The sequence below is a fragment of the Podarcis muralis genome, chromosome 16 (genome assembly GCF_964188315.1).
Source record: "Podarcis muralis chromosome 16, rPodMur119.hap1.1, whole genome shotgun sequence".
Classification (NCBI taxonomy): Eukaryota; Metazoa; Chordata; class Lepidosauria; order Squamata; family Lacertidae; genus Podarcis; species Podarcis muralis.
The window spans coordinates 3060731-3088479 of record NC_135670.1 but is presented as its reverse complement, the minus strand read 5'-3'; the positions used below and the strand labels follow the sequence as shown (position 1 = coordinate 3088479).

At 48.8% G+C, this 27749-nt stretch overlaps 1 protein-coding gene across 5 annotated transcripts; it reads right to left on the bottom strand.

The window, feature by feature from the left end:
• Window positions 1-927: 927 nt before the first annotated feature.
• Window positions 928-22337, bottom strand: RFX5 (regulatory factor X5). 5 transcript variants are annotated; one of them, XM_077919971.1, is made up of 12 exons: window positions 22007-22337; window positions 21269-21484; window positions 20495-20557; window positions 15623-15760; window positions 14429-14462; window positions 11437-11519; window positions 9150-9269; window positions 8152-8268; window positions 7585-7666; window positions 6374-6572; window positions 4222-4316; window positions 928-3190 (listed from the first exon to the last, which is right to left on the bottom strand). In XM_077919971.1, exons 4-12 carry the CDS (start codon window positions 15745-15747, stop codon window positions 1934-1936), a joined length of 2112 nt encoding a protein of 703 aa, XP_077776097.1. In that variant the 5' UTR covers window positions 15748-15760; window positions 20495-20557; window positions 21269-21484; window positions 22007-22337; the 3' UTR covers window positions 928-1933. The 5 variants fall into 5 exon arrangements, with proteins under 5 accessions (XP_077776097.1, XP_077776094.1, XP_077776096.1 ...); XM_077919968.1 differs by lacking the exon at window positions 20495-20557 and adding an exon at window positions 20362-20429 and having other exon boundaries at window positions 22007-22336; XM_077919970.1 differs by lacking the exon at window positions 20495-20557 and adding an exon at window positions 20362-20429 and having other exon boundaries at window positions 21269-21453; window positions 22007-22336.
• Window positions 22338-27749: the final 5412 nt, after the last annotated feature.

The following is a 27749-nucleotide window of genomic DNA, read 5'->3' as shown; positions in this document are numbered from 1 at the left end:
ACCATAAGGTCCTCTGTGGGACATACCAGGAGAGGCGGTCCCGTAGGTCCGAGGGTCCTAGGCCATATAGGGCTTTAAAGGTTAAAACCAGCACCTTAAACCTGATCCTGTACTCCACCGGGAGCCAGTGCAGCTGGTATAGCACCGGGTGAATGTGATCTCACAGCGAAGACCTCGTAAGGAGTCTCACTGCAGCATTCTGCACCCGCTGGAGTTTCTGGGTCAGCTTCAAGGGCAGCCCCACGTAGAGCGAGTTACAGTAATCCAGTCTGGAGGTGACCGTTGCGTGGATCACAGTGGCGAGGTCAGGGCGAGAGAGGGTTATTACTAAATTATTATTTAGTAAACTTACTAGTCCTCTTTTTTATGAAACTAACTCCAAGCAACTTGCACCAAATAATAAGTAACACAGAACTAAGCACACGCCGCTCACCCCAGGAATTCTGGGAAGTGTAGTTTCTTAAGGGAGTTGGGAATCATAGCTCCGTGAGGGGTAAACTACAGCTCCCAGGAGTCTTTTTTTGGGGGGTAAGGGGGTGCTTTCAAAGCATTTTAAATAGGCTTCTTGTCAGCAGCAACTGAGGTCTTCTTCACCAAAAATTATTTATTTTTTTAAACCACCTTTCACCCGAAAATCAGAGGATGCTTTGCAATATAGAAACACAAAAATACTTAATATAGTCACAAGCAAAAACAGCAACCTCCTCCCTGGTTTAAAAAGCCGCAGCTTGTTTAATCCCAGTATGCAAGAGGCACAGGATTTTTGTACAATTGTGTTCTGTTCAGCATGGACCCACAAAAAAAAATAAGGGATTTAAGTTAGGCCTATCCAATAATTTCAACCGGTCTTACTCAAGAGTAGAACTAACCCACCATTTATAAGATCCGGAGCGGCAGAGGCAATGAAACAACTTTTAACAAAACATATACAACCATTTTTATTTTTATTTTAAAAAATTAATGTGCATATGGTTTCTTCGGTATTTATAATGGAAACAAGAGACGGGAAAGGAGTACTTAGAAGAGGCGAGTAACAACTCACACGAGTAACAAATAAAGGAGCAAATACGGGTATTAACTTTTTTTAAACTGCCCCCAGGTCAGTGGACTCTCCGGGAGAGAGACTAGGGGATATGAGGGCGCCACTGGCCTGTGGCCAGGCTACGACTCCTGCTCTCCCTGACCACTAGGCCTGCTGGCTGCTGGGAGTCCAGCAACACCTGGGGGGACACCCCCCTTGCCCCACCAATGTCCTCAAGCCCCTGAGCTGGAAACGGAGAGGGGAGAACAACAAAACTCTTTGGGATGTTGGCTGCAAGGTGATTGTCTCTAAAGTTCAGAGTAGAAGGGGTTTTTTTTGGGGGGGGGAGGGTGTTTCAGGGTCAGGATCCGCACTCAGAACGCAACACTATTTCACCCCCTTTTGGACTGAGAAAGATTTGTGCAGATTCCAAACGGGAGAGAATTCTCCTCTCCCTGCCCAGCCCTTTGAAATCCCAAGGAGAGCGATGGGGAAGGATCGGTGTCAGGGTGGTGGGGTCCCGTAAATACGCCCCCATTCCCATATGTGGCCTGCCTAAATGACCTCCGCAAGAACCTTTCCATTCTCGACATTTTCACTCCCCTTATCAGAGCACGGTAGGCCGCTTGGGCTTTCGAGAAAAGGATTTGGGTGTGCAGTTGCAGCTGGTGGGCCAGAAAGCAGGGAGCTGAACAGTAGGTGGCGCCAGAGCCCAGGTCAGGCAACTTCTCCGCCACATAGCCTTGCAAGGAAGAGGCATGACGGAAAGTCGCTTTTGCAAGCCCACATCGCAGTGTATTCCCCCCCCCCCCACGCGTGCATTAAATTAGTAAAAGCAAGTAGAACCAGGGTGCCTTTGCGCGGGAGAGCTTGGCACTGGGAGACGCACCCCAGAGCAGGGGTGGGGTGATGTTATCGGCTGGGGGCCTGCGCCGATGTCCCTGGCGGACTCGCCGTCTCTGCTGCCTTCCCCTGGTCCACACTGACCCTGTGCAAGTTTACAGACGAGGGCCGCAAGCCGCAGGCCTCCAAGCGACCCTTGGCGGGCGGCGGGGCAACTTTGCGCATGGAAAGATCGGTGGGTTGGAGTTCACCTTCTGAGGAGCTCTCGCTCTCCGGGTCCTCCCAGTCCCTTGCGACGGTGATTCTGGTACCAATCCTCGGCACTGCTGTGCCTTCAGCCAACTGCGGGAGCTCCCTCGAGCCACTTCCTGTCTCTTTGGAGCCACTTCCTGTCTCCTTCCAGTCACTTCCTGTCTCTTTGGAGCCACTTCCTGTCTCTTCCACAACAACGGGCATGGCGGACCTCCGGCCCCTGATGACGCTCACCTGGGTGGGCAGGACAGCAGCTTTGGGGGCAGGGCTGACAATGAGGCTGCCGGCCCGGGAAGGGCCCTCTTCACTCGCCTCCTGGGGGAACGGGCTCTTGGGCTTCCCGACGTGGACCACCTCCACGTCCGCGCTCTCTTCCCGAGACCCGGAGCGGGAGGACGGGCGGGCGGCCTGGTCGCCGTAACCCACAGTCACGACGATGATATCCGAGTCCTCCTCGGCGCCGGGCGCTCCCTCCTTGGCGGTTCTCTTCTCGGGCGAAGGGGGGTCCGCCTTCTTGCGCGGCCGACCCCGCTTCCTCTTTGCCGTCGCCTCCCCGGGTGCTTCCGCGGGCCGCTTGGCGGGGGACTTGACTCTCTGCGGGTCCTGGGGGCTCCGCTGAGCCTCGCAGCCGTTCACCCCTCCACCAGCAGGGGCGCTCTTGTGCTTCAGCGGGATCTCGGCCACTGGTGGCACCGGTGCCATGTTGATGACCGGCATCATGTTGATGACCGGCACGGCGCTCGGAGGGCTGACCACGCCGGCCGGCCCGTTCATGGCGGGGGCCAGCAGAGTGGACGGCCCCGGCCCCACGGAGAGAGCCATTTTGACCGTCCCCCCCGAGGCAGTCAGCTTGGGCGCCAGGACGGCGGGGGCCGGGTGCATGGCCGCCACCCCCGGAGACACCACCAGCCGGTCCCCAGGCTGGACCTGGACGCGGGGAAGCAGCAGCGGCAGCCGAGCCACCAAGGCGTTGATCTGCGGGCTGCTGGCGGGCTTCGCCGGGGCGTCCGGCGGCTTCTTGGCCTCGCTCCGCGGAGCTGCGGCCGAGGGCTTGGCGGCGTTTTCCGCTTTGGCCTGAGGAGAGGAAAGGGCGAGAGAAGCGTTGGGTTCAGTGCCCTTTGGCCCTCGGCCGAGCCGCAGGCCCAAACCCAGGGATGAGCCACAAGACCGGAGTGAAAATGGGTCAACTACAGATGGGGCTGCAGAAATCGAGAATGCTGCCGAAATTGGGGGTGTGGTTCCCCCTCACAAAGCTGAATTTCGACTTTTGAATCTCTGTGCCCCACCGACCACCACACCTGGGTCTTTAGACTTCTTCCAGTGTGGTGTTGTGTATTTCCCGGACCAGAGGCAGATTGCACCAGAAAACACCTTAGGGGCCATTCTGGGCACGGTGGGAACATGATGCTGAACTGGTCCAACTAAAAGGCCCTTCTGAGGTGCTCATATAAGCTCAATTCTGTGTCCAGGGCAGCTGTCTACCAGCTCCATCTGCTACGCAGGATGAGACCCTCCCTGCCCGCAGGCTGTCTTGCCAGAATGGTGCATGCTCTGGTTATCTCTCGCTTGGACTACTGCAACGCGCTCTACGTGGGGCTACCTTTGAAGGTGACCCGGAAACTACAACTAATCCAGAATGCGGCAGCTAGACTGGTGACTGGGAGCGGCCGCCGAGACCACATAACACCGGTCTTGAAAGACCTACATTGGCTCCCAGTACGTTTCCGAGCACAATTCAAAGTGTTGGTGCTGACCTTAAAGCCCTAAACGGCCTCAGCCCAGTATACCGGAAGGAGCGTCTCCACCCCCATCATTCTGCCCGGACGCTGAGGTTCAGCTCTGAGGGCCTTCTGGCGGTTCCCTCCCTGTGAGAAGCCAAGTTACAGGCAACCAGGCAGAGGGCCTTCTCGGTGGTGGCGCCCGCCCTGTGGAACTCCCTCCCACCAGATGTCAAGGGGATAAACCACCACAGACTTTCCAGAGACATCTAAAGGCAGCCCTGTTCAGCTTTTATGCGGGAAGCCACCCTAGAGCAGCTGGGGCAAAGCAGTCAGATGGGTGGGGTATAAGTAATAAATTGTTGTTGTTGTTGTTACTACTACCACCTGGGTCTGCTTATTGTCTGAACTCTCCAGGCCTTCTGGCTCAGTTTTCTTCATGGCTTGGGGTGGCCGTTTGTCACGGTGGTTCTCGGTAATTTCTGCAACCAGAAAAGATTTAGATCAAGAGACCTTTCTCTGAACAAAGCTCCCAGTTACAAAAAAAAAGTAAAAGAAAAAGTGGAGAAATCACTGGGGGATAGGAACACAGATGCCTTATACAGAACCAACCCATTGGTCTATCGAGCTTAAAGGTAAAGGTAAAGGGACCCCTGAACATTAGGTCCAGACGCGGATGACTCTGGGGTTGCGGCACTCATCTCGCTTTACTGGCCGAGGGAGCCGGCGTACAGCTTCCGGGTCATGTGGCCAGCATGACTAAGCCGCTTCTGGCGAACCAGAGCAGCACACGGAAACGCCGTTTACCTTCCTGCCAGAGCGGTACCTATTTATCTACTTGCACTTTGACGTGCTTTCAAACTGCTAGGTTGGCAGGAGCAAGGACCGAGCAACGGGAGCTCACCCGGTCACCGGGTTTGAACCGCCGACCTTCTGATCGGCAAGTCCTAGGCTCTGTGGTTTAGCCCACAGCGCCATCTGCATCCCATTACAGTGGTACCTCGGGTTAAGTACTTAATTCGTTCCGGAGGTCCGTTCTTAACCTGAAACTGTTCTTAACCTGAAGCCATCCCAGTTTCTGATCTGAACCTGGAATGTCTTGCTTTTCCTTAAAGGTAAAGGGACCCCTGACCATTAGGTCCAGTTGTGGCCGACTCTGGGGTTGCGGCGCTCATCTCGCTTTATTGGCCGAGGGAGCCGACGTTTGTCCACAGAAAGTTTCTCTGGGTCATGTGGCCAGCATGACTAAGCCGCTTCTGGCGAACCAGAGCAGCGCACGGAAACGCCATTTACCTTCCCGCCGGAGCGGTACCTATTTATCTACTTGCACTTTGACGTGTTTTCGAACTGCTAGGTTGGCAGGAGCAGGGACTGAGCAACGGGAGCTCACCCCGTCGCGGGGATTCAAACCGCCGACCTTCTGATTGCCAAGTCCCAGGCTCAGTGGTTTAACCCACAGCGCCACCCGCGTCCCACCTATTGAGCTTAGTATTATCTACACTGGCCGGCAGCAGCTGCTCCCCAGGGTTTCAGGCAGGGGCCACCCCCAGCCCTACCTGAAGACGCCAATAGAGGATTGAACCAGGGACCTTCTGCATGCAAAGCAAACACTCTACCCCTGAGCTGGCTGTAAACACAAAGCAAGATTCTAGTCCTCATGGTTTTGACCGATTTAACTCAGAAGCTGCTCTTGACTGCGTCACCGATCTAGCTCAGCGTCGTCTGCAGACTGACAGACGCTTTCTCAGGGGCCAAATTGGACCCCCAAGAGTAGCCCGCGATCCAGAAGTTCCCCACCTGTTTTATCTCATAAGTCAAGAGCTTTATATTTTGTATTCCAACGTGGGCATCACTCTCATCTACACTCGCAGGCCGCTTAGAAGCCCGCGGCAATTTACAAATTAAATTATATCAACAAGAAAGCCATCTTCAAATACCGTATGTTCCGGTGTACAAGACGACTTTTTATCCCTGGAAAATCACTCCAAAAGTCGGGGGGGGGGGCGTCTTATACCCCGAGTATACACGTTGGGAAGGAGCAGAGGGAGTTAGTGAGCAGAGGCGCCCCTTCTGGCATTGCTCCTCCTCCCTCCCCACAGAAGGGGACGTGGAAAGTCCTTCTGAGCGTGGCGCTCACCCGCCTGCCCCCCAAACACCTCGGGCTGCTGCTGCGACGGCAGAGGAGGGGTGCGCGCTCTGCCCCGGCGGTGCTCAAACTCTCTAACTCTAAAATGGAACAGCAAAAGTTGGGGGTCGTCTTATACGCCCAGTCGCCCAATACGCCGGAATCTACGGTATCTCAAGGACTGAAGAGGGAGGGAGCTCGTTTGTCCTCCTCCCGAGGGCAGGACTCGAACCCGTGGCTTCAAGTGGCAAGGAAGGAGCTTCCGACTAAACTTCAGGAAGAACTTTCTGACAGTAAGAGCTGTTTGACAGTGGGACAGAGTCCCAGGAGAGGTGGTGGACTCTATGAAGAGCCCGTCGGGCAGTGCGATGGAGGCGCAAGGAGCGGAGGCGGGCGTGAGGAGGGGTCTCCCACCTGAGACCACCATGGCCATGATGAGGTCGACGTGGGGGGAGCGGGAGCTGATGATGTGCTGCTGGATGAGGAACTGCGCCACTTCCACGATGTTGTTGAACGAGCGCTTGAGGATCTTCTCGGCCCAGTCGCAGGTCAAGGCGCAGGCCGCTTCCATCACCTCGTCGCTGTAGGACTGGAACACCTCTGGCCGCTCCGGCTGCAGGAGAGGAAGGAAGAACAGGAGGAGTGAGGAGTGCCAGGCGCCGTTTTACCACATACCGTCAAAAGCGGATCTGAAGCACCGCTTTGGGCCCAGAGATGCCACGCTTCTACCGTTCTGCTATTGCACAACACAGCCTCTATCTTGAGCTCAGAAGGCTTTATTTACAGTCATACCTCGGGTTACCAGATGCTTTGGGTTGTGTGATTTCGGGTTGCGCACCACGCCAAACCCAGAAGTACCGGAGCTGGTTACTTCCAGGTTTTGGCACTTGCGCATAAGCGCTAAATCACGCTTTGCGCATGCACAGAAACGCCGAATCGCAACCCGCGCATGCACATGCGGCGCTGCGGGTTGCGAACGCTGTGGGTTGCGCACGGATCACGTTCGCAACCCGAGCGTCCACTCTATTGGTGTTTCAGAAGACTCGCACACCACTCAAAAGACCTCAAACAGTTTACAGTGGTACCTCGCAAGATGAATGCCTCGTAAGACGGAAAACTCGCAAGACGAAAGGGTTTTTTGTTTTTTGAGCTGCTTCGCAAGACGATTTTCCCTAGGGGCTTGCTTCGCAAGACGGAAACGTCTTGCAGGTTTGTTTCCTTTTTCTTAACACCGTTAATACAGTTGCGACTTGACTTTGAGGAGCAACTCATAGCACGCGGTGTGGTAGCCTTTTTTGAGGTTTTTGAAGACTTTGGTGATTTTTGAAGCTTTTCCAAAACTTTCCCGACACCGTGCTTCGCAAGACGGAAAAAATTGCAAGGCGACAAAACTCGCGGAACGAATTAATTTCGTCTTGCGAGGCACCACTGTACCAAAAAAAGAAGACATAACAAGAACCAGCCAGAAAAAAGTAACAGCTGTGATTAGGGCTGCCAAAAAAGAAAAGAAAAGAAAAAGGAACAGGGCCCTGGACAAGGTGAGTCTTTTTGGCTCACTTTCTTAACGCTCTTCAAAACACGGAGACACACTTAAGAGATTAATGAGCCAACAACCAGGGCCTTACCGACTCCGTCTCTTTCAGATCCAGGCTGGGAAGAGGGGGCATGTTCACCACAGTCTTCCTCCGTATCCCGCTGTAGCAATACGTGGGGGAGCAGAGTTAAGGAGGAAACTCAAAAGGCTCCATTTCCATTGCCACATCCGTTTATTTCATAGCTGGGGAGGCTCAAAGGTGTTGTGGGGTACCCCTTCGCGGGAAGAATCTGCACTGCGCCTGTTTTTTGTTTGGAGGTACAGTCATACCTCCAGTTACAGACACTTCGGGTTGCGCGATTTCGGGTTGTGCACCGCACTGAACCCGGAAGTACCAGAACGGGTTACTTCTGAGTTTTGGCACTTGCGCATGACCGCTAAATCGTGCTTTGCACATGCGCAGAAGTGCCGAATCGCACGGATTACATTCGCTGTAATGGTTTTGTGAAGGTGGGACATACAGCTGGGCCGTCTCCTGAGCAGAGAAAGGTTGTGCTTGCATGAGTTTGGGGAGCGTGAGACAGACCGCCACAGCCTTTCACTGACCTCACTGCCGCCCACACCGCCTGGCGACTTTTTACACACACAAAAAGGATATTTCGACTGCCCGCGACCCCCCAGCCTCCTCGCTTTGATGTTTGGGAAGATTTCCCGGATGATCTTGCCGAAGTTGGCCGCGCTCAGAGAGCGGCTGCAAAGGTTATCGCAGTAACGCCTGCCAGGGGAAGGAGAAAAAAGAAAGGCAGTTTATTTGTCAGTTGCATTTAGATCCCATCTTCTTCCCCTCCTCTCAGGACGGCATTTACAGTTCCCTCCCCTCCTCGTTCGATTCCCACAACAACCCTGCGAGGCAGGTTAGGCTGAGAAGTCACCCGCAGGGAGCATCGTGCGGTCGAACAGGGATTTGAATCCAGGTCCACATCTGACACTCTAACCACTACACCACCGCTGCCTCGCTTATGGTTTACATGTTGTCTCCGGAAATTTTTACAGATCACTTGGGAAGACAGGCAAACTAATGCCAGTGTCCTGGAAGAAGCAAAGATCACCAGTGTTGAAGCAATGATTCTTCAACATCAACTTCGTTGGACTGGTCGTGTTGTGCGGATGCCTGATGATCGTCTGCCAAAGCAACTCCTCTATTCCAAACTTAAAAATGGAAAGCGCAATGCTGGTGGTCAACAAAAGAGGTTTAAAGACTCTCTCAAGGCAAATCTAAAAAAATGTAGTATAAACACCGACAACTGGGAAACACTGGCCTGCAAGCGCTCCAGTTGGAGAACAGCCTTTAGCAAAGGTGTCATGGGCTTTGAAGACACTCGAACTCAGGACGCAAGGGAGAAAGGTGCTAAGAGGGAGGCACGCTTGGCAAATCCACACCGTGATCAGCTCCCACCCAGAAACCAATGTCCCCACTGTGGAAGGACGTGGGGATCCAGAATTGGCCTCCACAGTCACTTGCGGACTCATTGTTAAAACTGTGTTTTTGGAAGACAATCTTACTCGGCTACGAGGGATCGCCAAAGAAGAAGAAGAGGCAACCTCCCCACCCCACAGAGATGCCTCTGGGTCCTGTTCTTCGGAGCCAGAACTCACTTGTAAGCATCGAAAACATCTTGTTTTGGCAAGCAGGTGTCTGGGTATTCCTCCAGGTGATTCCGGATCCACGTGCAAGCATGCATGTGCTCAGCTGAGCTCAGAGAAGTCAGGTCCAGGCTGGTGGCCCCAAGAAAGGAAAATTAATAATAATATTAGGCACAGGTTAATTCTGTGTCCAGGGCTGCTGTCTACCAGCTCCATCTGGTACGCAGGATGAGACCCTACCTGCCCACGGGCTATCTCGCCAGAGTGGTGCATGCTCTGGTTATCTCCCGCTTGGACTACTGCAATGCGCTCTACCTGGGGCTACCTTTGAAGGTGACCCAGAAACTGCAACTAATCCAGCATGCGGCAGCTAGACTGGTGACTGGGAGCAGCCGCCGAGACCACATAACACTGGTCTTGAAAAACCTACATTGGCTCCCAGTACGTTTCCGAGCACAATTCAAAGTGTTGGTGCTGACCTTGAAAGCCCTAAACGGCCTCGGTCCAGAATACCTGAAGAACCGTCTCCACCCCCATCGTTCAGCCCGGACACTGAGGTCCAGCTCCGAGGGCCTTCTGGCGGTTCCCTCATTGCAAGAAGCCAAGTTACAGGGAACAAGGCAGAGGGCCTTCTCGGTAGTGGCGCCCGCCCTGTGAAACACCCTCCCTTCAGATGTCAAGGAAATAAGCAGTTATCCTATCATTAAACGATATCTGAAGGCAGCCCTGTTTAGGGAAGTTTTTAATATTTAATGCTGTATTGTTTTTAACATGTGATTGGGAGCTGCCCAGAGTGGCTGGTGAGACTCAGCCAGATGGGCGGGGTATAAATAATATATTATTATTATTATTATTATTATTATTATTATTATTATTATTATTATTATTATTAACAACCGTCCTATACCTGCAGGAGGTCTCGGGGTGGTTACAGCATAAAAGTACAATATAAAAACAGAAAGCACATAATGAAAACAAAAACCCAATACAGTGGTATCTCGGTTGTCAAATGTAAGAAGACTGTTCGACTTCCGAAATGTTCGACAAGCGAGGCGCAAACGGTGGCAGGCAATTTCAACGGAGAAAATGGAAAAACACGCATTCGAAAATGGAAGCATTTCCTTCCGGATTTTCAGTGTTCGAAAACTGAAACGTTTGGCTTCTGAGATGCTCGAAAACCGAGGTTCCACTGTAATCCCCACTTCCCCTGGTTTTGGCAAGATGGGTGTAAATTCAGCACCCTCTTCCTTTTCGCAAAACACACAGCGTCCCTGGGGGGACACCTGACATCTTTCGAACCCTGCCCCTCTCGCATTCAAAGCCTGCCTCAGGAACCATGAGGTCCGCCAACTTGAATTTCAACAGAAGTTCCCAGGATGGATTCTCTGGCCTGCACCTCACAGATCCCTGCATCCTCCGGATCTATAAGGACTAGAAACCTGCCCTTTGGTTTTTAAATTCCACGGCAGCACTTTGCTGATTTTTAGGCCTAGCTGGAAGTCTCACTGGTTCGGCTAAGTCAGGGGTCAGAAAACGTTTTCAGCAGGCAGCTGGTCCACTGTCCCTCAGACCTTGTGGGGGGCCGGATTATATTCTGAGGTGGGGGGGAATGAACGAATTCCTATGCCCCACAAATAACCCAGTCTTTTTTATTTAAGTGTTTAATTAAGTATTAATTAGGAAGATTAAGAGGGTTTTATTATATGTAAATTTGCTTTTTCTTCTTTCTTTTTTCTGTATTTTCTTAATTGTTTTTTTTAAATTTACTTTTTGTAGTATGATATTGTAAATTCTTTGCATCAGTGTGTAATTTAAATTAATAAAGATTAAAAAACAAACAAATAACCCGGAGATGCATTTTAAATAAAAGGACACATTCTACTCATGTAAAAACACGCTGATTCCTGGACTGTCCACGGGCCAAATTTAGAAGGCGATTGGGCCGGATCTGGCCCCCAGGCCTTAGGTTCCCTACCCATGGGCTAAGTTGTAGGGTGCAGGCTGCCAACTGAGTGAGGCCCTAAGGTGCTGTGTAGGGTCCACATCTGCCTACAATACTTTGCTTCATCCCTACACTCGTTTAGGTGGGCAATGAGGGCAGGCCCAGAAAATATCTCCCATGGGGTTGGTTTCGCTCGGAGGCTGCTAGTTGCTGACTCCTGAATGATCTTTTTATTTTATTTTAAAGAAAGCAGCCTGCTAATTTCCTTGCCTTTCCACCACACTGTTTCCATCCCTCCCGTATATATATAAAGCAGTAAATGAACAAGATTTGGGAAACAAGGCAGCAATCACTCACTTTTTCTCCCCCGAACTTGGGCCGGAAGGGAGTTGGAGGTAGAGATACAGCTTGGCGTGGTCAGTGAACCTCTGGACATCTTGCTGTGTTCATAGAGTAGAGAAAGAGAGACATGTGAAGATCACCAGGAAATGAAAACTGAAAAACGGTCGCCCAAAAATGTAAAAATAATAAACACAAGCCATGTTTTGTGATCAGCTGTTGCGACAATGCGCAGCTTTGCACCGGATACCTCAAGGACTTCCTGTCCCCATAGGAACCAACCCGGGTTCCTTCTATTATTATTATTATTATTATTATTATTATTATTATTATTATTATTAATTGAATTCTTTATTAAACATATTTCACAAAATTATACAGCAATATATTACAATCTGTATCCCATCCCATACCACAGATTTTTTTTTTAAAAAAAGACCTAAAATAGATGTCCGATTGTTCTTAAAAAACCCCCCTAAATTACACTTGTTATATTTTACACAGTATCCTATTAATATATCATTTTCTTAAATCTTTTTGATAATAGAAAAAAAGAAAAATTAAATAAAAACATTAAATTTACATATATTGTCTGTACAATGCAAGGGTCGTTCAAGATCTGCCAGGAGGTTTTTGCTGTCACGGTAGTTTTTCAGGTACTCCTTGAATACAATCCATTCTTGGTTTACTTTTTGTGTCGAATACCCTCTTATCCTCCAGGTGCCCCTTCCATGGGGGGATCTGGAGGGCGGCGACACGAGAACGGGGCCTTTTCAGTGGTGGCTCCCTGCTTGTTGAACGTTCTCCCCAGGGAGGCTTAACTGGCGCCACCATCGTTACTTATCTTTAGGCACCAGGCAAAACAGCATTTCTTTTCCACCGGGCCTTTGGCTTTTAATTATCTGCGGCGCCTGCAGCACAATTGGTCAGCGCATCTGGCCCTTAACCAGAAAGTTGGTGGTTCGAGCCCACCCAGGGACAGTTGTGGGCAGGATTCCTGCAATTGCAGTGGGTTGAACTTCCAGCTCTATAGTTCTATTATTCTGTCCCTTCCAGTGGGTGGGATGTTTCATTCCTGTCTTTTAAAAGCATGAATAGGTTTTCACCCTTCCTCCCGCTTTCATTTTATGCTACGCAAATGATCCACCGCTAACATGCAATTATTCTGTCAATGACATGCTTTGGAATACACCTGGTGTTTGCCCTCCACCCACTGATGTTTGCCCTCCAATTTTTCGGAGCGTCCTTTCTTGTTAAATGCCCTCTTCCCCTGCCAATAGCCTCTTCCGCTGCCTGAGCTTCCTTTCCCAGAAAAAAAAAGACAGGTAAATAAGGTTATCCACCCACCAGTCTCCCTTCCTCTTCTTCATTTTATTCCTTTAACCTAGAGACACCAGAAATTCCTGCAATCATCTATTCTTTATTTAAAGGTCCGACCCGAGCATATTCCACTCCAGAACGTGCCAAGTCCCACTTTCTCCTTATTTTAGGGCTTCTAACTTGCTTCTGGAGGGACGCGGGTGGCGCTGTGGGTTAAACCACAGAGTCTAGGGCTTGCCGATCAGAAGGTCGGTGGTTCGAATCCCCGCGACGGGGTGAGCTCCCGTTGCTCGGTCCCTGCTCCTGCCAACCTAGCAGTTTGAAAGCACGTCAAAGTGCAAGTAGATAAATAGGTACCGCTCTGGCGGGAAGGTAAACGGCGTTTCCGTGTGCTGCTCTGGTTTGCCAGAAGCGGCTTAGTCATGCTGGGCACATGACCCGGAGTACACCGGCTCCCTCGGCCAGTAAAGCGAGATGAGCGCCGCAACCCCAGAGTTGGCCACAACTGGACCTAATGGTCAGGGGTCCCTTTACCTTTACTAACTTGCTTCTAGCTATCTTTTTGTAGTTAGCTTCTTATAGGTAAAGGTAAAGGGACCCCTGACCATTAGGTCCAGTCATGACTGACTCTGGGGTTGCGGTGCTCATCTCGCTTTATTGGCCGAGGGAGCCGGTGTATGACTAAGCCGTTTCTGGCGAACCAGCATGACTAAGCCGCTTCTGGTGAACCAGAGCAGCGCACGGAAACTCTGTTTACCTTCCCGCCGGAGTGGTACCTATTTATCTACTTGCACTTTGACGTGCTTTCGAACTGTTAGGTTGGCAGGAGCTGGGAAAGAGCAATGGGAGCTCACCCCTTCGCGGGGATTCAAATCGCCGACCTTCTGATCGGCAAGCCCAAGAGGCTCTGTGGTTTAGACCACAGCACCACCCGCGTCCCTAACTTCTTATAGTAACTCTCTAAAACATCGGTGGGAACCCACAGGTGAGTCGCAAGGCTACACCGGACAGGACACGGCAAATCTTATTGCTGCCACGTTCAACTCCAGCCAAGGCCCAACCAGACCAAAAGAGTACCCCATGCCATGCGCGCTAGGATACAATCTTCTGCCGAGACACCCGTTCTATCAATTCCCACGAATGCTGCAAAAATGGAATGAGAAAGGCACGAACCATTTTTCTTACAAGATACAGATTTCTGGCCAACCATTTTTCCAACAGCTCCTCAGCCTTTTGGCTAAGGCGTAAAAACTGCTGCTTGTCATTGAGGGGTAATGCTAATTTTAGTAAGCGCCGCTTTAGGATTAATGATGTGCACTGCTAGCACTGCTGAGAATAAATCGGAAAGGGGGGAAATGTGGACGTGGGTCCCAGGTTGCAGGCTGGCAGCCAGCCTTGGGTCCAGACCAGGTGATGATCGCTGCGCTAGAAGAATATCAGAAGCGCTGCCTCAGGCGGAAGCTGCCCAGCATCCTATTCTCATAGAGGCTTATAAGATGCCTCTTTGGAAACCGCGAAAGCGACTCTCCCAGTCTGTGTTCCCAGCAGCTGGTATTCTGCCTCTGACACTGGAGGGAGAACTCAGCCCATATTTACCCAAAGCGCAATTCATCGGCCACATATTGTACAAACAGGTGCGTGTTATTTTAGTTCCCCAGCTGTTTTTGAAGTGCCCCATCCAGCCACTCACCAGTATGTAGTCGATTTTGCACTGCACAGACTTCCTGTAAGAAGAAAACCACGTGTTACTCTCTTGATTTTTCCAGCTCCCTTCACCCTCTAGGACAGGTAACCCCAAACTCGGCCCACCAGATGTTTTGGGACTACAGTTCCCATCATCCCTGACCACTGGTCCTGTTAGCTAGGGATGATGGGAGTTGTAGTCCCAAGATGTCTGGAGGGCCGAGTTTGGGAGTGCCTGCTCTAGGACATGTGCAGGCAACCTCAGGATAATAATAATAATTTTTTATTTATACCCCACCCTTCCCGGTTCAAAAACCGGGCTCAGGGCGGCTAACAACAAATTTAAAACACTTAATTGTAAAAGCAGCATAAAAATATAGTATAAAAACATGAATAACAATAAAATTCAAAGTTCAGAAATCAATTTAGGGGAAATCCATCTAATAAGCATTAGATAAATCCCCAGGGCTAGCTGGCTGAATTAGTCCTACTTGGGCCAGCGAGGAGACCAGGGGAGAATTAGCTGTGGAACAGGAGTCAAACAGGTCTCTCTGTGTGTGTGTGTTGCTTGTTCAGGGTACTGAGAGTGGTTAAGAGACCCCGTTCCGCTCAGGGATGGATCACAAACCCCTCCAAGAATGGTAGGCCTGCGATGGGGAACAGAAGTCTCGTGGCCACCACTCTCAGCACCCTGATCAAACTACAGTTCCCAGGATTCCTTGGGGGAAGCTGCGACTGTTTGAAGTGGCATGGGGCTGCTTTAAACATATCGTTCTTATTCAGGAGGAAAAATATATTTATTCATTCACAAAATTCAGATACCACCCGATTGTAAAACAAACCTCGAAGCGGTTCACAAAAGAAAACGGTGACGTTACCAGTAAAAAAATGCAGTTTGAAACGACTCTTTCTAAACATCCGGAATTAATTAAAACCAGCAATAAGCTGGAAACCAGATTAAAACGCGTGCCAACTTTCTACATGTCTGGATGCAGGCTGCACCTAAGCAAAGATGCTGCCACATTAAAAGATACGATTCCTTGCAAATACGGAACTGGTACGTCTGGTGCAAAGGGGGCCTAAGAAGGAAGGAAGGGGAAGGAAGGAAGGAAGGAAGGAAGGAAGGAAGGAAGGAAGGAAGGAAGGAAAGAGGAGGGAGAGAAGGAAAGGAGGAGAGAGGAATAAGAAGTGTTGCCCTTACGAAATAGTTCCTCTCAGTTTCTGTAGCAAGGTACTTGACTCCACGGAGACGCCCTGCGGATCTGCCTCTAAGCTTTCGCTCACGTTTTCCGCAATCTTCGTATAAAGTCCGTTGTCGTCCGCCATGGCACCCGGTTCCCTGGTTCAAAGAGAGAAAGAGGAGCCCAACGCCTTAGTCCAGGGCAGCGTGCGTCTGCACATGGTGCGAGCCCATCACCCCGGAGAAAAACAACCCTGTCACAGTGGCGGATTTACGTAAAAGCTAAACAAGCTATAGCTAAGGGCCCCACTCTCTTGGGGGGCCCCAAAAAAAATTCAAAGGAAAAAACCAGCTGGATGCACATTTCCAAAATATAAGATAAAAAACAAATAAAATAAAACCTACACACAGCAACAGTGTTTTGTGTTGCGTAGGCTCCTATGATGTACGTCATGGGCCCCGTCTGCTCCCTAAAATATCACTGGTTTGCTCCTTTCTATATATAGGGTGCCTACATTCTGCATGGACCGGTTGCAGGGCAACACTTGCAAATGGCTTGAGATACCTATTAGGTCCATCAATTACCATATAGCATATATTCAACACAAAAAACAGCGACAATTTGCTGTTGACAAAGGACAGCTGGACATATAAAGGGCCCCATTACCTTCAGTAGCTCAGGGCCTCATCAAACCTAAATCCGGCCCTGACCCTGTGTTACACCCAGGGCTGGTCCTACTCAAGAGTAGACCCACTGAAATGAACAGTAACTTAAGTTCATTTATTTCGATGCCTCTGCTGTGAGCAGAACTGAATGGGATACAACGCTCTGGTCGGATCTCGCAGCCTCATTTGCTTGGATTGACTAATTGCTGTGTTTGAACGGCAACTGGTAAATCATTCTGGTCTCCATGTTAAGACTTCACTCCCTTTGCAGAACTGGAAATTGAACTGGTCTTCTGTGGAGTGGTGGGGACACGCCCTGGATTACTGTCCCTACTCAGAGGACAAGCGTTCGAAATTCGATAGACCTTTGTTAGTCGTGTCCATTTATCTTAATGGGTGTCTTTCTGAGCAAAGCCGATTTCTGCACGTTGTATGGATGCTAAAAGGCGCAGGAGCAAGTCTGGCTGGGGATTTCCAGGTCAGTTGGCAAGCCTAACTTTCTGAGGTTGCCCCAATGGAAGAAGTAAGGAGCCAAATTAGAGATCAGTTACAGTATCGTCTGATATATGACACGTTTAAATTAGATTTTTAAAAATGTGTTTCCAGATCAAAGCTCAGAATTTGAAAAAGAACTATTTTGGAATAAGGATAAAATATTGTCAGAAATGTATAGCTTATTATTAGAATGGGAAACAAAAGATGAGTGAGTCAAAGCTTCAATGACACACCGGGCAATGGATACAGGGCATAACATAGACCTAAACCTCTGGGAGAAACTCTGGAAGAACGTTTCGAAATTTACCGCATGTTATACCGTATTTTTCGCCCCATAGGACGCACCGGCCCATAGGACGCACAAGTTTTTTTGGGGGGAAATAAAGGGGAAAAAATTATTCCCCCCCCCCAGGCGCTTGTGGGGCCGGCAGCGGGGAGAAGCGCTCTTTTCCCCGCCACCCGCCTTCAGACCAGGTCCGGGGACAGCGGGAAGACGCGCTGCGCCTCCCTACTGTCCCCGGAGCTTGCGGGGCTGGCAGCGGGGAGAAGCACACGTCTCCCCGCCATCAGCCTCCAAACCACTTCGGGTGACAGCGGGATGGCGGCGTTCCGCCTCCCTCTGTCCCCCGACCTTGTGGGGCTGGCGCTGGGGCTCTCCTGAAGCCTGGAGAGCGAGAGGGGTTGGTGCGCACCGACCCCTCTCGCTCTCCAGGCTTCAGCGAAAGCCTGCATTCACTCCATAGAACGCACACACTTTCCCCCTTCATTTTTGGAGGGGGAAAAGTGCGTCCTATAGGGCGAAAAATATGGTACTTTGAAAGAGAATTATATGAAACGATACACAGATGTTATTTAACCACAAGTAGGTTGGTTAAGATGTACAAAGTAGGATCAGATCTGCGTTGGAAATGCAGAGAAACTGAGGGAACATTTTTTCACATGTGGTAGACATGGAAAAAGATTAAAGGCTATTGGGAAATGACATACAATGAGTTAAAAAAACATGTTTAAAACAACATTCCCCCCAAAAACCTGAGGCCTTTTTGTTAGGAATAGTTCAGTCTGAAGATCCCAGTTGTCAGAAAAAGTTATTTATGTATGCAACCACAGCGGCTCGACTTTTGCTAGCCCAAAGATCGAAAGGGAGTGAGATCCCTCGTTAGGAAGATTGGCAAATTAATATGGTAGAATTTGCGGAGGAAGCCGGTTTAATTTACAGAATAAGAGAGCAAGAAGAATCTTTATTCAAAGAGAAGTGCTGAGTATTTAGAAAATAACTTTGTACAACTGAAAAGGCCAGTAGCGTTTAGATAAATTCAACAGTATGATAAATATTTGAAGGATATAAAATGGAAAAACGAATAGATTGGTTATAGTAAAATATGCAGGAAAGTTAAATAAGTAAAATAAACCACGAAAGGGGGAGGAGGGAAGTCAATTGTTACATGTAAAATGTTTATTTTGAGATGTATAAACTGAAAAAATAATAAAAATCAGTATATATATATAAATAACCTTTAGAGGTTGCAAGAAGAGAAAAGGAAATTCGGCTGAAAAAGCAAGCACCCAGCAACATGATCACTCCTGAATTTGTCCAATCCTCTTTTCAAGCCACCCAAACTGCCGGTCCTCACTTCCCCCTGTGGCAGTGAGTTCCGCAGCTTCTTCCACGCTTTCAAAAGCTGCCTGTCTTCCATTCATCCTGTGGACCTCAGATAAGATTCCTCTTCTTCTTCCCATCCCCAACGCCTCTGAAACAAATTCAGACTCGTCTCCCGGGAGATATTATTTCTTCTCCGCAGCTCCTTTCCCACCTCCTTCTAACCTTCACCTGAACTGCAAACTCTTCCAAGGTCCGTGGCCTTGTGAGAGAATCCTGCCTAGCAACAGAGAGCTCCTCCACTTCTGGAGGCTGAGATTGGTCCGAAACCATGGCAACAGCAAGACAAGCAAGTCCGCTGACTGAACACTGGCCGGGGGGAGAAAAAAGAAGCTTTTTAAGTAAAAAAATAATAATAAACAGGAGTTGAAGAACACCCTCGACCTAAAACAACAACGGCAACCCGTTTTTCCAAAGCACAGAGTACAGCCCTGCAAAGTCCATGGATGAAAAACACACAACAGCACCTGCCGGTGCGCCACAGCCTCTTGTGAACTTGCTCAAACTCAGCCATTTCTCATCCTTTCCACCCCAAAGTCAGCAGGGACCGTCCTCAATCCTTCCTCCCCTACGCTGCCACGTCCCAAGCCGTTGCGCTGAAACGTTTCGGAACTATAAGCCGTCAAACCTGCACTCCCTCACACACTATTTCTCAGTACAGTGGACGCACGGGTTGCGAACGTGATCCGTGCGGGAGGCACGTTCGCAACCCTCAGCGCCGTGTCTGCGCATGCACGGGTTGCGATTCGGTGCTTCTGCACATGCACAAATTTAGCGCTTCTGCGCAACCGCCGAAACCCAGAAGTAACCCGTTGCAGTATTTCCGGGTTTCGGTGGGTCCGTAACTCGAAAAAACCCAACCTGAAGCGTCTGTAACCCAAGGTATGACTGTACAGTCATACCTCATGTTACGTTTGCTTCAGGTTGAGCGTTTTCAGGTTGCCTCCGGAAGTACCGGAAAGGGTTACTTCTGGGTTTTGCCACTCGCGCACGCGCAGACGCGCAAAATGACGTCACGTGCATGCGCAGAAGCGGCAAATCGCGACCCGCAGGTTGCGTTCTGCTCATGTTGCGAACGGGCCCCCGGAATGGATCCTGTTCACAACCAGAGGTACCACTGTATTATGGTGGGATGCGATCCTGTCCGTGCTCCCTTAAGCGTGACCCTATACAGTGGTATCTCGGGTTACAGACGCTTCAGGTTACAGACTCCGCTAACCCAGAAATAGTGCTTCAGGTTAAGAACTTTGCTTCAGGATATTAACAGAAATTGTGCTCCAGCGGCACGGCAGCAGCAGGAGGCCCCATTAGCTAAAGTGGTGCTTCAGGTTAAGAACAGTTTCGGGTTAAGAACAGACCTCTGGAACGAATTAAGTACTTAACCCAAGGTACCACTGTAATTCTCTTTAAAAAATAATAATAATTAGATCCCACATCAACCCGAAAGCCAGCTCTTTTGCAACTTGATATGAATATCTGGGCACTCTGTGCATGATCAATGGCACTCATCTCTTGACAGCAGCATCACAGTATTCAGAGTAGAGCCCGGGTGATTTAAACCTGTAGTCTCTTTGGGGCAGGGAACTTTCTCCTGACCATAAACAGCCCTGTACATTGCTAATATGTAAACAAATTAACAGTAATTTCAGTTGAAAGTTATGCCTGACTCTTTGTCAAACCGCCCATCATCGTTAAGTCGCCAACTCTTTTTTGCCGCCAAGGCTCCTGAGCCTTTAACAACAAAACAGAGACTCACCAGCTGCTTTGGCAGAGAGATCTGGACTCATAAATCTAAACCACATTGCCCCAAAAGAATCATGGGAACTGTAGTTTACTCCCCAGAGAGTTACAATTCCAAACACCCTTAGCAAACTACAGTTCCCGGGATTCCCAGGTGTGACCCTGAAGCCGGCAGTCGCACACATCAAGCCTTACCTACCTCACAGGGTTGTTGTGACGATAAAATGGAGAGGGGAAGACAGCAACATGTATGCCACGTTCGGTTCCCTGAGGAGAAAAGACATACGCACATAAGTTAATACATTCAATTAAAAAAAAGTTTTACTTTTTACCTTACAAATTTATTTTAAACATTTTTTCATTCTTCATTTCAGCCGGTCAGCCGACAAAGACACCTGCGGCAATGAACAATGCGTTAAACTCGGTTTTCCAACAAATGTAAGCTCCTTGGGGGCAGAGACCTGTGCCCACAATGAAAGGCATGTGTGGGGAGAGGAAGCTGGGGACTGTTTTGAGCACTGAACATGTTGAAATCAACCTTCCACGCTCTGGATTGATCGCAGAAGGCCAGCCACCCCCTCAGCGTACATTTTAGACGTTAAAGATCAGGCTTTTAATTTTAAATTCCTGCATCCCACGCCAAGCTGACTCAGAAGTTTGGCTAAGCATCCTCCTGTCAGGTTTTCAGCAGCTGTGCAAATCTAGACATGACGATGAAATCGCTGCTGTTCGCCACAGTACCCTACCTATTATTTTGGCTTTTTAGCAACTCCCAAAATGGTTCCAGGCAAAGCTCATGTGAAGGGCTGCTGGGTGCTTTTTATAAATATACAAAATATATCACTGATAAATATATCTCCTCCTGCAATGAGGCTACATTTTAATATTTGAATGTTCCATTATTTTAATGTTGTATTTTATTTTTGTTTTTAAGTGGTAATCATTCTTCTTGTTTTTATTATTGCTTGTAAGCCGCTCTGAGCCCGGCCTTGGCTGGGGAGGGCGGGGTATAAATAAAAAATTATTATTATTATTATTATTATTATTAGACAATCTGTCTCGGCTGACGGTACATTTCTGCCTTGGTGGGGTGGGGGTTAACTCACCAAGATTGCTACTCCAATTGGATCCCCTCTGTTGGATCCAGATTAAAATCTAAACACCCCATAATAAACACACACATTCCTTGGGCGGGAAACTGAAGTTGATCTCCTGTGTGCCCCAGAGGCGGGTGATCATCCTAGCAGCTGCACCATGTATTTAAATTCCAGGAGGAGGGAAATTCGAATTCCTGCAGTGAGAATGTGGAAAACCTGAAACCTCTTTTGCAGAGAGAGAGAGAGAGAGATTGAGTCAACCTTTTTTGTTGCTGGAGATCACACAAACCACCTCTTCTTCCCCATCATCCTGCCCTTAGAAGGAAACCCTTATTTTTCAGGAATCTCCCCTGCATAGCTGTCAACTTTTCCATATTTTTTAAAAGGGAAATTCCCTTATTTCGAATAGGATTCCTCGCAAGAAAAGGGAAAAGTTGCCAGCTATGCTCCCCTGCTTCTAACATGCATGCATCTCAGTCCAAAAACACGCCATGAAAAACAGCAACAACACAGGCGCCTTTTTGCAAAGTTCCTCCATCAGGCCAGATGCATTTAAAGGGATCTGTCTTGATCCATTCCCTCTTTTTGGAAACGGATCTCCCTTGAACGCACCCAATTCGATCCGTTTCCTTAATCCAGAAAACTCCCAGAATTGTAAACTCTTCCCCCCCCCCCAATCAACCTTTCTCTCTCTCTCTCTATATATATATATTTATATTTGGGGAAAGAGGGTGAAATGGAACTTACCTTTTATTTCAGGCTGAGATTCCTCTTTCTGCAGCTTTTTAAGATCCGGGCCGCCTTTTGCAAAAAGGGAAAGCTCAGGAAAAAGTAAGGAGCTGCAAACATCGCTGCTCCAAAAACCAAACTTCTCCCTGCCCCAAAGAGTTAATGGATTCCTCTCTCTCTTCCCCCAATTTTTTTAAAAAAATAATATTTCCTGGATCTTTTAGGATCCCCTTTTTCCCAATGCGGATTTCCTACTCCGCTTGCCAAAGGATCCACCCCTCTTGCAGTTTGCGCGGCGCATCTGAGCCCTTGCAAAAATAAAAGGGAAAAAGAAACTAGCAGCCGAGGGGGGCGGGGGGAAGAGGAGCGGGTGGGCGGGGCCGGCGGGGTTTTCTTTTTCTCTGATTGGCCCGCGCGCCTCTGGTCTGCCCGGATACGGAGCTCTTCTTTAATGCAAATGGCTGCCGCGTGGTTTTCTCGCTTTCCACCCGGATACAGCTGGGGCTCGGCTCCGGATTGGCCAGCGGGGTCGGGAAGTCTGCCTAGCAACGCGCTTCTGGTTGGTCCGAGCTCTGCCAGTTCGGCAGAGGACGAGGAAAAGAGGCGCGCGGGGCTGCCTTTATATTTATATTTAATTTATTTTTTTCTCCTTTTTTTGAAAGGACTGGACTGGCTGCACTAGGATCACGTTAACCCCCGAGGCTCGCTGGGATGCAAAAGTCTCAGGCTCCAAAACCTACAAAAAGTCATATATTTTTTCCTTTCTTTTTTTTTTGATTTTCCAAAAATTTCAAATAAACAAACACAAATCTCAACCGTAATTAAACCAATCTTAGTAACACTGTTAAGTGACTTCCTCAAATCCCCCTAGTTGAATTGCAGTGTGGATCATTTTAACATTTTTCCAAAACCAATTTCCTCATAAAATTAACTTAATCACTTAACATCTTTCATTCTTTCTATTTTAGCTTTAGACATCTTAATGCCTATCATTGCATATTAGAATCCTAAGCCTATCCAAACTGTCCTCTATTTATTGCCATTTCCCCTCGCTCCTCTTTCTGGAAAATCATACTTTTTTTTGGCAGGGCGATGGCAGGCACCTTGGCTGTGGTCTCCATACATTTAATGCAGGGGACAATTCCCAGCACCCTTGAACTACAATTCCCCGTGTTATTTGGTGACGGAGATCACGAAATACTGGGAATTGTAGTTCGAGGGTGCTGGGAATTGTAGCGCCCTGAGAGGGCACTTCACTGGCATCCACATTTGCTGGTCCTTTTGCTCCCGCATCCTTATAGGCATAGCCACATAATACATCTAAACCAGGGATCACCAACTTTTTCCAGATTCAGGACCCTGCATTTAAGCCAAACGTGCATTTAGAGGCCTATTTCTTAACTTTTTGGCATCTGTCTGCCTGGCCGTAGTGCTCCTGCTGTGACCCACCTTGGATAGGCTGAAACCCACTAAGGGGTCCTGACCTACCCAGTGAAGACCAGTGATCTAAAGTAGATGACTGTCTACATTATTTCAGTTACAGATAGGTAGCCATGTTGGTCTGCCATAGTCAAAACAAAAAAAAATCCTTCCAGTAGCACCTTAAAGACCAACTAAGTTAGTTCTTGGTATGAGCTTTCGTGTGCATGCACACTTCTTCAGATACACTGAAACAGAAGTTGCCAGACCCTTCTATATAGTGACAATATCTCAAAGTAGCTGTTTTACTACAAAGGAATTTCAGAAATAGACTGGAAAGAGAAGCTGCTGAATTGCAACTCATTACCAAACTTAAAACCATGGAGAGACCTGGTCTGAACAAAGACATTGGATTCTTATCTCATTATACATGACAAAGCCATTTTTCACCTTCTCACCCCTTGCTTTTCCCTGTAAGACCTACTGCAGTCGTTAAGAGTCGTCAACTGGCTCATCACAGCTAGCTGCCAATCACCCATTCCCACCACCCCTCTGAGTAATACCCCTCCCCACCTTCTCACTATATAGAAGGATCTGGCAACTTCTGTTTCAGTGTATCTGAAGAAGTGTGCATGCACACGAAAGCTCATACCAAGAACTAACTTAGTTGGTCTTTAAGGTGCTACTGGAAGGGATTTTTTTTTTTTGTTTTTACATTATTTCAAACTGCTTTTTAATTGTGTTTTTTTCTTTTTAAAAATTGCTTTTTAACTGTTTTTATGTGGGAGGTTTTTTGGAGGGGGGTTATTCGGATGTTTCTGCTTATATTTCGATTAGGGAAGTTTTTAATGTCTGATGCTGTATTGTTTTTAATATTCAGTTGGAAGCCGCCCAGAGTGGCTGGAGAAACCCAGCCAGATGGGCGGGGTATAAATAAATTATTATTATTATTATTATTATTATTATTATTATTATTATTATGTATTTTGTGGTTTTATATTGTAGTTTTATCTTGTGAACCACCCTGAGAGCTGCAGGTATAGGGTGGCATATAAATTTAATTACGGTAAAGCACTCTTAGGCCGTGTAAACACCTTAGCTCAGTTGGTAGCGCATGAGATTCTTAATCTCAGTGTTGTGAGTCTGTGCGCCAAGTTGAGCAAAACTCCTGCACTGCAGAAGGTTGGACTAGATCACGGGTAGGCAAACTAAGGCCCGGGGTCCGGATCCGGCCCAATCACCTTCTCACTACGGCCCGCAGACGGTCTGGGAATCATTGTGTTTTTACATGAGTAGAATGTGTCCTTTTAATTAAAATGCATCTCTGGGTTATTTGTGGGGCATAGGAATTCGTTCATTTTTTCCCCCTTTCCAAAATAGAGTCTGCCCCCCCCCCACAAGGTCTGAGGGACAGTGGACCGGCCCCCTGCTAAAAAAAGTTTGCTGACCCCTGGACTAGATGACCCTCGGGGTCCCTTGCAACTCTCCTGTGATACACTTGAAGCACATCTAAAAAGGTAAAGGGACCCCTAACCATTAGGTCCAGTCGTGGCCGACTCTGGGGTTGCGGTGCTCATCTCGCTTTATTGGCCAAGGGAGCCGGCGTACAGCTTCTGGGTCATGTGGCCAGCATAACTAAGCCGCTTCTGGCGAACCAGAGCAGCACACGGAAACGCCGTCTACCTTCCCGCCGGAGCGGTACCTATTTATCTACTTGCACTTTGACGCGCTTTCGAACTGCTAGGTTGGCAGGAGCAGGGACCGAGCAACGGGAGTTCACCCCGTCGCAGGGGTTCGAACCGCCGACCTTCTGATCGGCAAGCCCAAGAGGCTCAGTGGTTTAGACTACAGCGTCCCTCTTAAAGCACATCTAGAGCACCAAATAATCCCTAGAACTTCCGTTTACCCCTCATCTAAATATTTTTCTATGCGGTTTTTGACAAAGAGAGGTGTGGTGTGGTGGTTAGAGGGTTGGACCTGGGTTCAGATCGCCACTAAGCCATGAATGTGCCCATGGGCCGGATCCTGCCTCTCTACCTAACCTACCTCACAGAGTGGTTGTAGGGATTAAATTAGGAGTGGGGGAAGCATGCATGCCACCTTGAGCTCCGGGAAGGTAGCAAGAAATGGAATATGGAGGCAATAAATAAATAAAATAACCCTTGCAAAGCGGCTTAATGGTTATTGCTTGTTCATTTCACTGAAACACACATCCTTTACCTCATTCGACCTTTGCATTTCCATTTTTGCAGTGCTTTTCCCCCCCTAGAGGGACGCAGGAGTAAACATACCCCTAAACATTTTGTGAATCCTGGTACTTTGGTCCATTTACTGCATTTATTTTTCCCAATCTGAACAATAACATGGTGGTTTTTCTCGAGTCCAAAGGAGAGTACCCCCTAAACACTTTTTTTAAGAGAAAAAAACCACTGCATCTTTGCACCCATGACTTGGCTGCATTGCAAAATTAAGAAAAGGGCATTTTCTGCAGTGTGGCAGTTCGCAGATTGCTTCAGAAAGTACAAAATACATGGGCTTTGCCTTTAAATGCAGGATGGATCAAAATTTATCACGCACAGCTATTTGCTTCTGTCAGGAACTAGAAGTGGTTTAAGGACAGTAGACCCTGGATCTCAACAATAATGGAAGTAGACAATCTAGGGTGCCAGAGGGCCAGGCCCTATACTATACTGGATCCCTATACTGGATCCCTATACCTGCAAGGGATCTGGGTGGACTTTTTGTTCCAGGAAGGATGCGGTTTAAATTGCTTTGTGGCTGTTTGGGCACCAGGTGACGCTGCAGCCCCAGGAATGAATGAGCTTGCAGAAACTGTGGGTCTCACCCATTCCTCTGGGTCTGGAGGGTGTGTTTGGAGACATGGGGAGGGCAAATCTCCCGGGTTTCAGGCAGGGAGCATCGCAGCCCTATATTGGGAGATGCTGAACCTGGGAACCTCTGCATGGGAAACGGGCACTGAAATGAGGCTGCATTTTAATGTTGTATTTTAATCTTGTTTTTAAGTTGTATTTTAATCAATTGTTTTTATAACTGGTGTTAGCCACCCTGAGCCTGGTCTTGGTTGGGGAGGGCGGGGTATATATAAAAATTATTATTATTGTTGTTGTGGTGGTGTTGTTTAGTCGTGTCCGACTCTTCGTGACCCCCTGGACCAGAGCACGCCAGGCCCTCCAGTCTTCCACTGCCTCCCGCAGTTTGGTCAAACTCATGCTGGTAGCTTTGAGAACACTGTCCAACCATCTCTTCCTCAGTCGTCCCCTTCTCCTTGTGCCCTCCATCTTTCCCAACATCAGGGTCTTTTCCAGGGAGTCTTCTCTTCTCCTGAGGTGGCCAAAGTCTTGGAGCCTCAGCTTCAGGATCTGTCCTTCCAGTGAGCACTCAGGGCTGATTTCCTTCAGAATGGAGAGGTTTGATCTTCTTGCAGTCCATGGGAGAGTCTCCTCCAGCACCAGAATTCAACAGCACTGTCCAACTGGGACGGGGTTCGTGTCTCCGCTCCTCCACCTGCAGCTGCTGGGTGACCTTGGGCCAGTCACACTTCTCTGAAGTCTCTCAGCCCCACTCACCTCACAGAGTGTTCGTTGTGGGGGAGGAAGGGAAAGGAGATTGTTAGCCGCTTTGAGACTCCTTAAAAAGGGAGTGAAAGGCGGGATATCAAATCCAAACTCCTCTTCTTCTTCTTCTCCCGTTGCTCGGTCCCTGCTCCTGCCAACCTAGCAGTTCAAAAGCACGTCAAAGTGCATGTAGATAAATAGGTACCACTCTAGCAGGAAGGTAAACGGCATTTCCGTGTGCTGCTCTGGTTCGCCAGAAGCGGCTTAGTCCTGCTGGCCACATGACTGGGAAGCTGTACGCCGGCTCCCTCGGCCAATAAAGGGAGATGAGCGCCACAACCCCAGAGTCGGTCATGACTGGACCTAATGGTCAGGGGTCCCTTTACCTTTACCTAAATTCCACCTCAGTCTCCTGTTTCCCAGGCTAAACATACCCAACACACTTAGGCAGGAAGAAGCAGATGCACAAATATAAGGTAGGAGACACCTGGCTTGCCAGTAGTACCTGTGAAAAGGATCTAGGGGTCTTGCTGGACCCACAAGCTCAACATGAGTCCACAGTGTGATGCAGCAGCAAAAAAAGTTAATGCTATTCTAGGCTGCATCAACAGAAGTCTAGAGTCCAGATCAAGGGAAGTAATAGTGCCACTCTCTTCTGCCTTGGTCAGAGCACACCTGGAATCCTGTGTCCAGTTCTGGGCGCCACAATTTAAGAAGGATGTTGACAAGGTGAACATGTGCAGAGGAGGGTGACCAAGATGATCAAG